The 17,989-nt window shown below is 39.7% G+C and overlaps 1 protein-coding gene across 9 annotated transcripts in view; it reads right to left on the bottom strand.

Annotated features, from left to right (window-relative positions):
• The window catches only part of ppfia4 (PTPRF interacting protein alpha 4), a 180,470-nt gene that overhangs the window by 17,908 nt on the left and 144,573 nt on the right, over positions 1-17,989 (bottom strand). For 6 of the 9 annotated variants that reach the window (XM_022682712.2, XM_022682704.2, XM_022682703.2 and 3 more), the window contains 9 exons: positions 15,949-16,177; positions 14,434-14,469; positions 12,876-13,006; positions 8,425-8,534; positions 6,965-7,040; positions 5,297-5,378; positions 4,861-5,061; positions 3,429-3,491; positions 1,589-1,615 (listed from right to left, as the gene is read on the bottom strand). In XM_022682712.2, the coding sequence (XP_022538433.1) occupies positions 1,589-1,615; positions 3,429-3,491; positions 4,861-5,061; positions 5,297-5,378; positions 6,965-7,040; positions 8,425-8,534; positions 12,876-13,006; positions 14,434-14,469; positions 15,949-16,177 (955 nt within the window). The remainder of the gene's footprint in view (positions 1-1,588; positions 1,616-3,428; positions 3,492-4,860; positions 5,062-5,296; positions 5,379-6,964; positions 7,041-8,424; positions 8,535-12,875; positions 13,007-14,433; positions 14,470-15,948; positions 16,178-17,989) is intronic. The other 3 variants (XM_022682713.2, XM_022682710.2, XM_022682707.2) reach the window with 1 other exon arrangement.

Here is a 17,989-nt window from a genome sequence, read left to right on the forward strand (position 1 = left end):
CTTTCTCAAATATTTCACTGAAAACATATATTTATTTTCTGAACTTAACTCAAACTTAACTTGATTTGACTCAGTTAAGTTGTAAATATATACAATTTTAGGTTTAATGAACTTAACTAAGTCAAAGTTAGATGTTAACTTGTTAACTTGAGTTTTGTTTACACAACAATAATTTTATCACCCTGACTGTTTTTATTTTTCAAATATTGTGGGGTTAAAGGATTTTTCAAAAAAAAATATATATATATATATACTATTTTTTTTGAACAAATTTAGCATGTTTTCAAAAAAACTACCCATATTGACAGCATAACACTGCAGTTCTAAACCAACATACTGTGACAGTTAGAAACACAGAATGAAGGTAATTTGTTCTTACAGTTTACAACACTGAAGCCTCACAAAAATCACATATATACTGCACTAATGAATGTCTAGGATAAGGTAGCTTCAGGCAACAGACAACACAAAGATGGTAAGTAAGGGAGAGGCCCCACCCAATATGCAAATATATGCTGCCAGGAGCATTATGGGAAAGCTGTATGAACCAGCACTGTAGAAAAAGCATTGACGTCTAGTATTCTAAAAGTTGGTTGAAATCTCATTTTTTCATTGGATCAACAAACACTTTTAAGTTTTCAGGTTGAAGTTCTCTGAACTCATTTTATTGAGTTGCACTGACCTGTAAATTCACTCAACTTGATAATATTAGTTTTCCTGATGAAAACACAAAGGTTATTCCCCACAGGCTTCTTCTGCTTCTCTTGAGCTTCACATATGTGTTATACAGTAACTGTCTGCTCTCAGTGTTGAAGGCTGTAAGAGTAAGTTACTGCAGTAACTCTGTGTTCTCGCTGTGCTCTCAGTACTTTTAATTCTTTTCTTTCATCTACTTTTTTTATGAGTATTTAAAAAAATAGTTGAATGAAACCAGAAAGAAGACTAAAAACAAGTTCAGGAAAATATTGATTTTAAATATATTTGTATATGTATTTGTTAAGTTCAATGTACTTAAAAATTATATTACATGAACTTAAAATTTATTAGGTAATCGGTTACAACAAAAGTTTTGAGTTTAGTCAACTTATCGGGTTTTACAGTGTATAACTGAAAAATGAATTCACCATACTTAAAATACTGTTTTGGATCAATGTTGAAGCTTTTTGTCAGTGAATCTGTACATATATTAAGTAATGATTCATTGTTCAGATGGGATGTCAGCTAATTATGCTCATTATGCTCATGACTATTTTTTAACAACTGTTTGATTTGCTCTGCTGCTTCTTCTTAAGTACTTATTTTACGTACACTTAACAACACTTTAACTTTCTTCTGTTCCAGCTCCTCTGCAAAGCTGAGAAAAGTCTAAACGTGAGTGTGTGTAAGTGTGTGTGAGTGTGTGTCCGTGTAAAGAACAGTGAACAGGCTAACAGGACTCTTATTCCCTGCAGATCCAGAAGGCATGTCTGTATAAATGAATAAGGACATGAAGCTGCTCTGCCAGGCTTTCTCTTATTTAATGATCGGCTGTGGCTGTCGGGACGAGTCACATTCACTCTTTCTTTCTCTCTTTCTCTCTCTCTCTTACCTGAGCCCAGCTCCCCTCCTCGTTATCCTGTTCATCAAATCCCCGAGTGACAGCGTGTTAATACACCAACAGAGACACAGTCAGTCCAGAGCGTTTAGAGACAGAGTGCAGTTAGCTGAGTGCAACACTACTGAACACAAGCACGACACAACTGGACAATGGCAGGGGTTTATGGGAATGCCATATCATCAGACATCAGAGAAAGCATCAAAGGGTGAAAGTGTATTCACATTCATTACTCGGGTAGAAGTATCAAAACTAGGGTTTAAAATATATTTTTTACATTTTGATTACATTTTTTTCCCCCCATTTTCTCCACAATTTACACAGCCAATTACCCAACCCACTCATTAGGAGTGATGCTATCACTAGTGATGCCCCAACACACCAGGAGAATAACCAGGCCTACTGCTGATGCAGCATTGCTGAGTAGCATCACAGCGCGCTCGGAGGAAAGCACAGCGACTTGGTTCCGATACATCAGCTCACAGACGCAGCCTTGTGCTGATCGACATCACCCTTTCGAACGATGTGGGGAAAGAGAGCACCATCTACCCACCCAGAGAGAGAAAGAGCAAGGCCAATTGTGCTCTCTCAGGGCTCCGGTATTCGAACTGCCGATCTCCTGATCTAAGCGCTTAGTCTGCTGGACCACTCGGAGGACAAGTTTAAAATACTTCTGTAGAAGTTGAAGTATCAACTCAAGCTTTTTACTTAAGTAAAAGGTTAAAAGTATTGCTTTCAAAACTATTTAAAGTAAAAACATTTAAAGTAATGTAGGGGAAAAAATAAAGCCATTAAGAACAAAAGCTTAGGCCACAACACAGGAGCCTATAGTGCACTACCCCCTCCCCAAAACACATTTATCTAAAAGCCATATTTACCGTATTTTTCAGACTATAAGGCACACTTAAAATCCTTTTATTTTTCCAAAAAATCAACCAGTCAGGTATTAAGGATTAGTAACTGAAATTAGCCACTCCACTAAAATAAACACAGCGTTATAGGCATTAGCATTAGCCGCTAACCGCAGTGCTAGCTCTTTTTTCTGTTCATAGGCAAGTATATTAGACTGTAGTCTGCGTGTTTGCCGTGTTAAAAAACAAGCTACAAGGAACAAACTGCAAGCTGAGAGCGCACTGGGTTATTGGAACCCATTAGGCTTCCTCAGTCTAGCGCCATCGAGCGGAATTTACACCCCTCTAGCGCTGTGGTTAGCGGCTAATGCCAATGCTGCTGCACCCAGCCTTAGTGATGCAGAAACTTCACTGAAAACTCACCCTTAATTAAAATATTGGAAATCTAATCTAACTGTAAATAAACAGATTAAATATAAACAATTTTCTGAAAATAAATCTGTGTAGATTAACATCCAGCACTCGTTTGACGCCACAAAAAACTCACTGGTCCTCATGTTTTTTTCAACTGCAGTCAGATGTTCAGATTCAAGAGTGTGAAATATTTTTCACAGACGTCCCCCTGAGAAACTAATCCCATCCAGATAGGGCTTTAGATGATCTTTAGTGGAACATCATTTCATCATATTCACATCATATTCAATTGTAATCAATTCAGTGAAGCACATTTCAGTCAAGTGACTCATTTGAATCCAAAGCTTGACCTTGGGTCCAAACCCGGCCTGAGGGCACAATCACAGACATGCAGCAGGGTGCAGGTTTGGGGTGTTTTGGGGGTGGAGAGAGAGGGAGGGGTGAGTGTGTGTGTGTGGGGGGGGGGTGATAGGTGTGGGGTAGGGGTGATAAGTGTGTGGTCAGGCCGAGGAAGCGTGGCATATGTTCGGCCCTGCAGGGGCAGGGGGGTGCCACCCAGATGGACTAACCGCTTTGGTGGAGGCTGCCATGTTCTCCATCTCCTCGTGAGTCACCCACACATTTCCGGAGGACTGCGCAGAGAGGGAGAGCACACACACACACACACAAAAACACACACAAAGGCATACACATAGATCAATAGTCACCCACAGTGAGCAGGAGTGTGACAGGCTGTATATAGGGAATGTTTCTGTGTCTGAACCCTGGTTATTATTATAGTGTAAAAACTATACATATACAGGGTTTTTGCACCATTTTAAATGTCAATTTTATTGCTTATTGCTATAATTTTATTTCTAATTTTTCCCATTTTCTCCCCAATTTACACGGCCAATTATCCAAGCCACTCATTAGGACTCCCCCTATCACTAGTGAAGCCCCAACACACCAGGAGGGTGAAGACTATGCCTCCTTCGATACATGTGAAGCCAGCCACCGCTTCTTTTCGAGCTGCTGCTGATGCAGCATTACTGAGCAGCCAGCACCTCGGCTCCGGTACATCAGCTCACAGATACCCTGTGCTGCAGACATCACCATAGGAGTGATGTAGGGAGAGAGCGCCATCTACCCACCCGGAGGGAGCAGGGCCAATTTTGCTCCCTCTGAGCGCCGGCAGCTTGATGGAAAAGCTTCATGAGCGGGGGTTCGAACCCGCGACCTCCCGATCATAGTGGCAGCGCTTTAGACCGCTGGACCACTCAGCGCCCAATAAATAAAATGTAAGACCTAAAAATGAATTCATAATTTCTTTGACAGAAAATAATGTATTAGTTCTCTCTCTGGTAACATAGCTAACTTGCTGCTAACATTAGTATATTAGCTAGCTGGTCGCTAATGTTGGTATGTTAGCTCACCTCCAACAATAGTATGTTAGCTAACTTGACACTAAAGTTAGTATGTTAGCTAAATTGCCACTAACATTAGTATGTTAGCTAACTTGCTGCAAATGTTTGTATGTTAGCTAACTCACTGCTAACGTTAGTATGTTAGCTAGCTCGCTACTAATGTTAATATGTCACCTATTTGCTGCTAATGTTAGTATGATAGCTAGCTCGCTACTAACATTAATGTTTTTTTTTATAAACTACTGACATTTCTTCAAAATTTCAAATAAAAATGTTGCCATTTAGAGCATTTATTTTTTAAATAATGAAAAAGACCTCAAATAATGCTAGGAAACAAGTTCATATCATTTAAAAAACAAAATATTTATGTTTTAACTCATGCAGAAACCAATATTTGGGTGTGATAATCCTGAATAATCCTGATTTCAATCACAATTTAATGTGTCTTGCTATGATACCACTGATATTTACAGCCAGAACCTCTTAATACTGTCTATTACTACAGTACAGTAATATAGTGTTCAGTGGGTAGTATTAGAGTGAATAGGTGAATGGGTAAATAGTTGTGGCCCTGGGGGGGGGGCGTGGCTCTTACAGTGCGGGAGGTGAGGGGTGCAGACGGGCTGGTCAGAGACACCATCTCCTGGATGGCCAGCCTGAGCTTGAGCCGGTGCAGCGGGTTGCTGATGCCGATCTCCCTCTGGATCTCCGTGTCGGACAGGGCGGACATGATGGCGCCGCTCTTCACGTTGGCCCGGCACGCCGCCACGTACCACGCCGGCATGCCCACCCACAGCTGCGGGACGTCAGAGAGAGGGGGCCGTCAGAGATAATCTTTGTCAACGGAGTTATCACTGGCATCATCATCATCATCATCATCATCACAGGCGCAGTGAAGCGTTATGATAATTACTGTCATCCTCATCAGGATGATTACTGTAATTACAATCATGGAGATAATGGTGCCATGGAGTTACTGCGCCGAGGCGGCGTGAGGCGGGCGTGTGTTTGGGAGCGCCGCAACACCGTACCTCCAGCCAGGAGACCACCGTCGGGCCGTCCCACTGAGCGAATGGCAGGCCTTTCCTCCTGGCATCTTCCAGAAGCTCGTGCCTGAGAGATACGAGAGCAGACCAGAGATATATAAATATGTACAATAAATACTGTATATAGATATCAGATATCATCAAACAAAAATGCACTAATCTGATCATACTGTGTACAGAGCTTTGTATTTGATAATGCATATCACGATAAAGGGGATACGATACTATATAATATAATCGCCATATATATTGAAATATTTGTGTAAAATGTAAATTTGAGGAAAACTCATAGCATAAAAAGTATAAAACACACTGGGTTCTAATTTATACTGTTTAAATAGCAACAGTGCTTGTGAATATATCTACACTGATGAGGGTGATGGACTGGAAGTGAGGTGTTTTCAGGTACATTTCTTGCATATTGCAAGGTGGCAGAAAACACAGGTGTGCCACTGACTGATTAAAACCTTGACAACACTCAACCTGTCAGACGCTCATTGCTATCTTGGCAACACAATTGTCCAACACAATTAAGGTCAATATAGTTGTCTTGTCTTTCTCTTTAATTCTCTTAGGTTTCAGGCTAGATTTGTTACACTGCTGCTTACTAAGCATTTCTTTACCCCACTGTGTACACCAGAGAATATATCTCTATATATGTTGGTCTCCTCAGACTAAATGACATGGTTTCAGTATTCCATGTACCATATTTTATTTTATTAAAATCAGGTTGTAAGGAGCAGTAAAGCCACTTCGCTGACGTACAGCTTTATACAGGAGTTTTAGTTTAGTTCTCCAGCTGTAGCCTGTTGCTAACCCCGGCTAGCACTTCTGGAGCAGCATTAGCCTTATCCGCTAACCGTGCTAGCGCTTTCAACGTTCAGAGGTGAGTATATCAGACTGTAGTCTGTGTGTTTACCGTGTTAAAACAAGATACGCAGGACGAACCGCTAGCTAATATCACCCTGGCTTTCCACATTACTCAGGGTTCCTCAGTGTAGAGCTGTCGGGTGGCATTAGCTGCTAATGCTTTGTTCCAGCCTTAGTGCTGGAGAAATTCAGGAATCTAAGCTTACTGTAAATAAACAGAAGCGCTTTACTCACCCAAATAAACAGTTTTCAGGAGAGAAATCTGTGTAGATTAATATCCAGCACTCGTTTGAGTGTAAAAGAAAATGTTTTTTTTTTTTTTCAATTACAGTTTTGTTTACTTAGCTTAACTTAGCTTTATTTAACTTAGTTAGCTACCCCCCACCACCACCACCCAGTGGTGATAGCTGCTGAATTAGAAGTTCTTACAGTGTCTTTTAAAATGTACCTTATAATCCGATGCGCCTTATAGTGCAAAACATACGGTATCCTCTTGTACTGCTTGAGTTTAGCAAACATTCGGGGGGATTTGACTCAGGAACTAAATGAATCACTAATAAAGTAGAGGGTACATGTGGTACTGCTATAAAGGGGGCGGGGCTGACACTGACAAATGTGTGGCTAATAGATAACAGGAAAGTGAGTGATGGCTGAATGAGCTCATCTTACTCACAGAACAACACAAGTCTGTCTACTGTGCTGTGACTGACAGGAGACAGGTGACAGGTGACGAGACAGAGAAATGAAGAAAGAGAGAGAGCGAGAAGGATCTGGAAGACATACTTTTTCTTCATCCTGCGGTCTCGCTCGGCTTGCTTCCCCAGGGTCATGGTATCTCCAATGCTCATCTCAAAATCTGCTGTTTAGCCAAAAACACACATCTCTTAATACACAACTGAGTAAAGCTCTTACACACAACATTAAAAACACTATTTTAATGGATGCTACAGAAAAAACACCTCAGAAAACAGATTGGGAACAACTGTTCACATTTGGATATGTTGTGAGGTGTTAAGGTTGTGAGAAGTAAGTCTGTTTGAACACTGGCCAACATGCTCATGGCAAGGCCATGTGAATAAGCAGAACGGGAGTTGGACTGTGGCCGCCAGATGGATGGAATGTGCCATTTCCGAAATTCTGGAGTTGTGTAGGGCATTTTATATTCCTATGTGATCCACAGTTACATGGAACTCATCATATAAGGCTAATATTACCACCCACAGTGGACAGTGCAGTGCAGTGGATGGTAATGATTGTAACCGGCTGTGTCTAGCTAGAGTTGTCCATGTGAACACATAAGCAACACCGATGTAGAACCAAATCACATCCACACATACCAGTCAAACATTTGGACACCCCTTCTCATCTTCTTATTCACTGTTTTTAATTATCTATTTTTTTCCTACATTGTAAATAAACACTGAAGTGAATCAGACTATAAAGGAACAAATAAGGAATCGTGTAGTTACTTAACCAAAAACGAACTGACCAAAATACATTTAGGTGCTCTTATCTGGGGTGCTGGGTTGCTATTCCTTTCCTGAGGCATTTCTGATGAGAGCCAGTTTCAGCATAATGTTTTGACAGACTTTGCGAGTGTAGTTGGGAATAATTTAATAAGTTCTTGAATTTATTTTTGGATGGACTGACATTCATTGAGTAGTTTTTGCCATATTAAGAATTAGAACTGACTGAGAAAATCCAGCCAAGATGTGCAAAGCTGACATCTAAGTAAAAGGTGCTACTTTGAAAAATCTAAAATGTTTAGACTTTTTAGTTTGCTACAGAAATCCATAGGTTTTTCTTCATAGTTTGGATGACTTTAGTCTTCATTCATCACTTTAATATTCACAATGCACTTTTTTTTAATAATGAAAAATCACTAAATTATGGGTGTGTCCAAACTTTTCGTAACACTTAATTTTGAGTGTTCCTTTGAACAGAGAATCAGTAACACCTTAACAAACAATCAGCATATCAATATAGTATGTTTATTTCATTTCAAAAAGACTAAACAAATGTTAAAAGTAAGCAATTTTTTGATTGGTAATGTACATATTACACAAGTCAGTGCATCATTCTGTCAGTGCTGCTTCTATAGGGCATGGCAAAAGTCATGGGATGGGATGATATTAGTCCCTGACATGTCACAAGCACTTACTGTAGGTAGGCGTGTCTAAAAGAGTAGACAGTGTTTATAATGCTTCATGTCGTTTTGTCTGTCCTGATGTGGATGAATCTACCTGGAATGATGGGTGGGGTCATCTGACCATCTTTGCTCATTGGCTGGCCTTTGTCTTTCTTGCCAAAGAGACGACCAATCGAAGACTTGATGCCCTTCTTCTTGTTTCCTCTGAAAAACAGAAGAAAAAATTGTTTGGTCACTTTAATAGTATTGCGTCTAAATCTACAGATGTCTTCTTGTGATCAGATTTTTCCTATTGGATAATTTTTGCTGGAGGCGGGGCTTATTTTTAAAGTAAAGTAAGTGTTGCTTTGCTGTTATCAGAGGTGGAAAAAGTACTGAAAAATTGTAATTAAGTAAAAGTACCTTTACTTTGCTAAAATTTTACTCAAGTAAAAGTAAAAGAACCCATCTAAAAATCTACTTGAGTAAAAGTAAAAAAGTACTTAATTTAAAATGTACTTTGAGTAAAAGTTACATAGTTACTTTAGTTACTAATTTATTTGATGTAAAAAAAGTACAAATCATAAATTAAATAGTTTTTAATAAACTATTATTACACATAATAATTTGAACCTTTCAGGCAGTACTTGTTTAGACCAGCCCATAAAACATTTTCAAGAACAAGTGGCATAGGTCTCTATGATCCATTTTTTTTACTTAATGTTAAAAAGTTAAAAAGTAATTGGTCATGTAGGTGACTATAAACTGTATTTTTGTATTTTTAAAACTGTTCCCAATAAATACTTAAGGAATTATCATGAAAACAAGAAAACATACAAAAAAACTGTTGGTCGGCACATGTGCAGTGCCGTAAAGAAGCACATGTCGATGGGTAGCATAACTCGACAGAACACAGGTTTCCCCGAGCTGCGCACACAGTCCCCAGGTTACACTGTTTTACAGAGCGTCTCTCCCGCTAACCAATATAAACACTGCATGGAGAAGTTCAGCTGCGCTACCATGGAGAACAAAACTCAACTCAAATTTTTTTCAAAGTTTTTTTCCCCCAGCATTCAATTTTTTACTCAGTAACGGGGAATTTTCCAATGTAGCAAAGTAAATTACTCAAAAGCTACTTGAGTAAAAGTACAATTACCTATTTTAAAAACTACTTTAAAAATGACAAATTACTAATAAAATCTACTCAATTACAGTAATGTGAGTAAATGTAATTTGTTACGTTCCACCTCTGTTACAGCTGCACACAATGCAAGCCAGAATGAAGCCTAATGGTGGTGCTTTTTCAGTGAGCTCTGTATCAGACAGGTTATATAGAGATCTCTGTGATATTTCTGACATTTATCATTTGTTATGTATTAATCTAGCTCTATTAAAACAGCCTCCTGTGGCACCGGGCTATTTGTTATTCACACAATTATTTATTACTGCATCAAAATTAATGTCCATCTAAATGAAATGTCTGGAATCACTTCCCCGACGAGGTTATGAATATTTATACTGCCTCCCACTGAGACAGACTGCTTTCACAGCAGATTACTGAATGACTCTATTACCACAGAGAGAGAGAGCGAGAGAGCGAGAGAGAGAGAGCGAGATAAAGAGAGAGAGAGAGAGAGCGAGTTAGAGAGAGAGAGAGAGACAGAGAGAGAGAGAGAAACAGAGACATTGATATAAATAACATACTTGGGAGGAGTTATTAAGTGTATCATACAGTGTACACACTTTTTATGTCCCGGGTTGCCATTTCCAAAGCATGATTTGTATTTATGACAGTGGTGTGAAAGTGAATTTCACTCTGATGGCTTATAGTGGTTTGCAAAAGTATTCATAACCCTTGATTTTTTTTTTCACTTTTTCATCTTACAACCAGAAGCTAATATTTATTTTATTGAGATTTTAAGTGAAAGACCAACACAAAGTAGAACATGTAAATTGGAATGAAAATGATACATGTTTTTCCATTTTTTTCTAAAATAAAAACCTGAAAAGTGTGATGTATTCAAAAGTATTCAGCCCCCCATATCAATTTTTAGTAGAGCCACTATTAGGCTTAAAGGTAAAAGTGTGTTGACATTCACCGATGTGTATAATCGTGCATGAAAAATAAATGTATAAAATAGTATTTATACATCAAATAACACCTTTACAGTCTTCTGAGAAAATTACAGGCTGTATTACCTGCTGTTTTTCGCTGAACTCTGTGGTCCTCCAGTAATTTTATTCCTGTCCAGACGCACATCTCTGAGTTTCGTCACCTCGCTCTTAATAAAATAGCTATTTGTCCACTGCCACACACCGTAATTACACTTTGGCCGCACTTTTCCACGGAGATCCACGTAAAAACACAACAGTGAGTGGAAATGGAGGAGCTACTGAACACAATGTCATGTGACTGAGAAAGCCTAAAAACTCACTGGTCCTCCACTGGTTGCTTTTTTCAATTACAGTCCGGATGCAAGAGTTTCATCACTGAGTAGAAGTGTGAAATATTTTTCACAGACGCCCCCCTGAGAAACTAATCCCATCCGGATAGGGCTTAATATAGAGTTTATATAGAGAAGAATTTTTAAACAAAGGTGAAGCAAAGCATGCATTGGCACACAAATTATAATTGAACAATATATCTTTAGATACACTGGACTCCACAGCCTTCATTTGGAGCTACACAGGACTACACTCTATAACAGTGTACTGTAAAAGTATTGGGTGAAAAGTGAAAAGTATTCATTCATTGTTTCTTCTTTTCTGTAAAAACCCATCAGTGACAGACGCAATGTTCTTGATGGGTTTGGAATCCTCTGATGTTATTGACTACCTCTACTCTACTCATGCAGCTCACCACAGGACAACAGCAACGTCTTCCAGCTTTGTGGAGAAACAAACTGCAGGGTGACTCCTGAGTCTGTTAATTACCGCAGATATCACATTAATTATACAGATACTGTATGCCCCAATACATTTGGGCCATAAAACTGCACTATTTATTTCTGTTTCTGAACATCTGAGTACATCTGTCACGATAACACTTTCTTTTGGACGATATATCATTTAAGAAATCATTGCAATAAACAATATTATTGATATTTTAGGACTATTAAATGCCATAGATCAGGGGTGTCCAAACTTTTTTTGTTGGGGGCCAGAAGGAGAAATATATTTGAAGTCACGGGCCACACTAACAAATAATGAAATATACCACTTTAAATAATACTTTTTTCCTGATTATTTCATTTACACACTATTTTACTTGACTAACTATCTTTATCTTTGACAGTGTTGTGTAAACTAAGCTTTTTCAAATTGATGTTTAATTTCATGATGTCTCTTAATATTAAACTCCTTAATTACGGCAACTTTTAGACTTTGGCCTGTTTTTCTGCGCAAGAAACGCGCACTCTCTCCGCTTTTAGACTCTTTTGCCTGTTTTTCTGCGCTACAAATGCGCACCCTCTCCGCTTTTAGACTCTTTGGCCCATTTTTCTGCGCTAGAAATGCGCACTCTCTCCGCTTTTAGACTCTATGCCCCGTTTTTCTGCGCTAGAAATGCGCACCCTCTTTGCTTTTAGACCCTTTTACCTGTTTTTCTGCGCTACAAATGCGCACCCTCTCCGCTTTTAGACTCTTTGGCCCGTTTTTCTGCGCTAGAAATGCGCACTCTCTCCGCTTTTAGACTCTTTGCCCCGTTTTTCTGCGCTAGAAATGCGCACTCTCTCCGCTTTTAGACTTTTTTACTCCGTTTTTCTGCGCAAGAAACGCGCACTCTCTCCGCTTTTAGACTCTTTTACCTGTTTTTCTGCGCTAGAAATGCGCACCCTCTCCGCTTTTAGACTCTTTGGCCCGTTTTTCTGTGCTAGAAATGCGCTCCCTCTCCGCTTTTAGACTCTTTGGCCCGTTTCTGACACCTAGCGTTCAAACTTTGAATCTCACATTATAAAAACCTGCTTAACAGCGGGCCAACTTTGATTCTATTTCTAAAATACCTCGCGGGCCGCTCCAAAAAAGGAAACGGGCCGCAAATGGCCCGCGGGCCGTAGTTTGGACACCCCTGCCATAGATAGTAGTAATAATATAAAAGCATAACAAAGCAATTAATCAGAGTTTGGGAAATCTACAAATTATTCTTCACCTACTGCAGTTTGCATTGGTCATTCTATAACTGGCTATATAATACTGTTCACTATATATATGCAAACAAACATACAAATAAACACAATATATACAATATTACGATTATCAATATTATTGACGTCATGTCCATTTATTGTACGATAAGTCGATAATATTATTATCGTGACAGGCCTACATCTGAGTTAGGGGTGAATTTCGAGTTACTCGTTTAAAAAAAAATTATCTATTCATTTTCTGTGCCCCGAGTAATAGTTTAATTAATTTTAAATCGCAGAGCACGGAGTTTAGCACATACTTTTAATGTGAAAAAGCGTGCTGAGCGTTACGTCACCCATGCACAGGAAGCAGGTGGAGGAGGAGGCGGAGGTTTTTGAAGCGGTGAGCAGGTAAATTGTGTGTGTGTGTGTATGTGTGTACCCTCGTCCATCCTCCAGGCTTCCAGTTAGCTGGGCGAAGTTCATCTGATCCAGTCTGAGACTCCGAGGGGAGGAAGGGGGCGACATCTCGCATTTTATAGTGGCTTTATCCTCGCGGGCCTCCACCGGAGACTACAGCCAAAATACCAAAATACACACAATTACAATTAAATACAGTGTGCCGTGATTTCAGTCTTTATAATTACATTTAAATATATTATTAGTGGTAAGTTAATGCATACATCATTGTATATAGTGTTAAAAATACAGCCTCATGCAATCATTATACACTCATTGACAAAAAAAACCCTATAACGCTCTAAGTAGTAATACCTGGCGACCAGGTAGACAAAGACAAAATCACTTGCTGGGTGTGGATGAGCATTATCCTGCTGAAAACTGCCAGTCAGAAGCCCTGCCCTGCTCACATTAGTGAGCTGCTATAGTCCCTCGTATCACTACTAGGGGTGACTGAATGTCGTATGTGATTGCTCCTAAGATCACCAGTAAAGGTCTCCATACTTAAACCGTGGCTCGTCGTTGGATTACACATACATAGTGTAGTTTTTAAACTTAAGATGACTAGGTTTTTTGTCCACAACACCATTGCAAACTATTTGTAGATTGTAGGTTCATTAACTAGCATTCTTCTTCTCAGTCTGTCAGTGATGTCCCATCTTTTAAAGTCTCAAGTATCAACTGGAAAAACATTTTAGAAGTATGAGATATTATAGAGACTGCAGTCTAGAAGATCTATTAGTCAACAGTGATCTCTCACCAGGAGGTACACTTCTCAAAAGTAGCCTCTAAGGGGCCTTAGGGAGTTGGGCTATTTGTACATTGTAGGTTTATTAATCATCATTCTTCTCTCAGTCTCTTATAGCACTTTTCCACCAAAAGAACTTCTTCGCTCTTGAACGAAAATAAAAAAAATTAAATGAAAAATGAAAAAATGAACGATAATGAAAAAATCAAAAAAATAAAATGCTTCTCTGGAGAGCTTTAGTTTACATTCCTCCCCTGTCTCTTTAGTTTCACCCGTTCTCGTTTTTCAACTCGTATCTCCTTATAGGGGCGTTTTTCCGGGCTGTGTCCCAATTCACTAGCTAGGGCAGCGGCCTGCGTGAGGAGCTGTGTGTTTATTGAATTATTTTTTCCTTTCTTCTTGCTTTGATACAACTGTTCTGCAATTGGGTTCAACAACCCTGTGGGCTGGAGAGCTACTAGTCTGTAGCAATCCATCCCATTACACTTCATTTTCCAAAACAGATTTCTTTTTTTTTTTGTGGTCCACCACAGAATGGCTTGGAAAATGTCTCTCCTGGGGCCAAACTTAATTGCCAACCCCTCAGAGGGCTTTTTATTGTATTTACACTTTACACATACTGTACATCTGAGACATAGCTGCATAAACACATTTTTGCAGCGTTATTTTATAGTTTCGTCAATGAGTGTACTTATATACTTCTACACACACACACACACACACACACATACAGACAAATATGCAAAAGCACAAACACATATTTCAGTCAGAAGAACATGAAAGCAGCACTTACAGCAACTTTCCGGCGGTGTTTTCTTAAATCGCTAGGCTGACAGCGTTAGGGAGAGACAGGCAGACAGGTCGACAGGTGATTAAATACACACAGAGTCGGATAAAGGCGAATAAATTGGATGCATAAACACACGCGACGTCCCGTCATAACTCCTGGCAGAGTGTCAGAAGCCGGAGCGGAGAGACCTGAGCTTTCAGAGACGGTAGCGAGTGTAGAATATGAATGAGGACTGAACGATAAATAAATCACTGCCTCGCACCCTTACAGGAGCTTTAGCTGAGGTGTCAGAGATATATTATTTGGACGCATGCGGTTTTATAAGACCACCCGGGTCGGGGCAGCAGAGGGGTGTCATGTATGCTTTGGTAAAGTTATGATAAGACAGGTTATGAAAGAATCTGTTAAACAAGGTGCAAGTGCAAATACACATCATCAGATCAACATATCTATGAAGGAACATATAAGAAATCATGTAGTAACTTAAAAATGTTAAACAAACCAAAATACTCATCTGGGGTGCTGTTAACTTGCTATTTCTGAGGCTGGTAACTCTGATAAACTTATTCAATGCAACAAAAGTAACTCTTTAAAAGTCTTTCTTTCCAAGGGGGGGTACTGATGAGAGCCAGTTTCATCATAACATTTTTTAAGGTCTTTGCAACCGCACTTAAGGAAACTTTCTACTGCTTTTCTTGACAATCTTGAAATGTTTCGGATTAACTGATCTTAATGGCCAATTACCCAACCCCAACACTCATTAGGACTCCCCCTATCACTAGTGATGCCCCAATACCAGGAGGGTGAAGACTAGCACGTGCCTCCTCTGATACATGAAACAGTAGTATCACAGCGCTCTCAGAGGAAAGCGCAGCGACTTGGTTCAGATACATCAGCTCACAGACGCCTTGTGCTGATCGACATCACCCTAAGAGTGATGTGGGGAAAGAGCGTCATCTACCCAGCCAGACTGAGAGAGCAAGGCCAAGGGTGCTCTCTCAAGGCTCCGGTAGCGGATGGCAAGCTGCATGACCAGGATTCGAACCAGAGATCTCCCGATCTTACTGGCAGTGCTTTTCCCGCTGGACCATTTGGAGGCCCAACTGACCTTTTTCATAATGTCACTTATTTGAGAAATTCTTACCATAATATGGATTAAAACATAACTCAAATAGAGCTATTCACTGTATACCTGTAACTCTACCTCTTCACAAGTTCACAATCGATGCTCTCGAATATTAACATTAAGAGGCAAGAAATTCAAGGCATAGTTCAGAGCACAGCTGTTAACTGAAAGCTCACATTGCAGGTGACTCTACCTCATAAAACTCACTGAAAAAATCCAGTCAAGATGTGCAAAACTATCTCTATCTAAGCAACAGGTTTCCTACTTTAAAGAATCAAAGCTATAAGATATTCTGGTTGGTTTAACATACATTTTTTTTAATGATTCATCATCATTCTTTGCGTGACGTCTAAAGAAAATTCTATATTCTGTAATGGGAATACAGTTCTCACCAGGGTCATGATGCCCAGCTCGTGGGCAGCAGAGCGGGAGGCCATCTTTGGTGTGGAGCGCCCACTGACCGGAGGGGAGGAGCTGGCCAGCGAGAGGGCGGTGACGGAGGTGGGGATGGTGGAGCGAGGTCGCAGGGTCACATTCAGTCCATCCATACTGCCACTGTTCACCCGGCTCTCGATCTCGTCCGCCCGGAGCTCTGCAGACTCTCGTTCCACCTGGATCATTCTGGAACAACAGCAACAAAACAAAAGGTTAGTACAGATAGCAGATTGCAGATAATTAGCCATGGAAATGGGTGAGTTGTCTATTTTCCTTCTGAACAGGTAATCACTGAGCTTCAGTCAGGTTGCTTTCCATTGCTGGGTAATTTACTGCCACCACAGTAATATAGTAAAGTAGTATAGTAGAGACAGGAATTTTGAACATTGAAACATATTCACTGATCAGCTACAGACTAAGAATCGTCGTCGCTTTCTACAGTGTATCAATCTGGCAACCCACATTAACTACACATCTAGGGAGAAGGAGGTGGGGCAGACTCTATCCAATGTTTGAAAATTGGATTCCTGTAGACATTTCACACACTCACTTGCATTTATTACTGATTTTTCCTTTATCCTTCTTGTTTTTTTGGATATATATATATATTTTTCTGGTAACGTCACTGCAACATCACTTGTTTTTCTTTTTAGTTTTGAGAACATTACTTCTCTACTTATTTTTCTCAGAGGATACAATTGGTGAGAGACAACATTACACTCAATTGCTTGAAGAGGAGATGCCGGGAATCCCAGTGGCAGTGGTACTTTTAACATGGCAGATAAAAAGTATCATCCTATTTTGTTTTTAAAACTAGTTTTTTTGACTTACAGTAGAAATCAAACCTAATTGGGTCCCTCTGATCCCAAACGGCAGGGTTCATTCAATTTTTCTTTTTTTCAAAATAAACTACTGATGACATTGTCTTTCGCAAAAATGACTCCCTGCACAAAGACAAATTTTCGTTTTCCTACTTGTTTGGTCCTACTAATCCCAAATGGCTAGGAGAAATGAAAATGCCCACCAAGCAAAAGTCTCAGGAGGTCCCAGGAGGTTAAATAGATTAGGACTGGATAGCCATCTATGTCTCATTTTTGCTTCCATTGCTCACATCAATTCAAAGCCTTGTTATTAATGAAAATCCACACGTCTTAGTGGATTTCTATAGCATACACCAGCAGAGAACCACACCTTGTACTGCAAAAACATCAGTTTAAATCTTAGAAATATTAAAATTCTGGTGTCATATCCATTCACACTGTGTTCTCTGAGACAAGATGAGATTTGTCATCTGCGTAGAGAAGATCTCACCTTTTCATCTTTCTTTGGAACACTGTCAGAGTCACCTCTGCAACCTTTTAAGCTTTTCAGCTATCTAACTTTAACTCTGGTCTGAGAAATAGAGCCAGACTTTGATGCCGTATCAGACAAGCAGTCTGTCCAATCACAGAGCGGCCTGGATTCCATTCAGAAGCAGACTCAGCTGTTCGCATTAGGATATCTATCAAATATGACCCAAATAAACCAAACCCTAAGTGATATTTATAGAGCTGAGCAATTCCACCTGCAGTAGACTGGCATGACTGATGTTGGAATATCTTGAATTGCAGAGGCTCTAATGGTCTTAAAAGCTCACTTTCCTTAATAAATGTGCTCTGAAGCTTGTGTTTAAATTTTGGAGGCAAACAGGTTCCATATGGAATCCTGCAGAACATGTTACCACAGATGTTGCAGCAGAAACTCCCAGTTCCCAGTTGAGCCCATATATGCTTGACTGGCGATAAAGCTGGCTATCAAACAGGCCAAGAAAGTGTTGCAATCTGATGGAGACATTTCTGGGAAACCCTTGCTGTTTGTGGGCAAGCATTATCCTTGCACATGTAATTCACACATGCAAACATATTGCCTGATTTGCTAACAGCACTGTGACACCAGTAATACAAACCACAGTTAGAAGCAATTTAAAATAAAAACATTTTTACACTAATAACAATCTTT

Source organism: Astyanax mexicanus, chromosome 24 (assembly GCF_023375975.1).
Source record: "Astyanax mexicanus isolate ESR-SI-001 chromosome 24, AstMex3_surface, whole genome shotgun sequence".
Classification (NCBI taxonomy): domain Eukaryota; kingdom Metazoa; phylum Chordata; class Actinopteri; order Characiformes; family Acestrorhamphidae; genus Astyanax; species Astyanax mexicanus.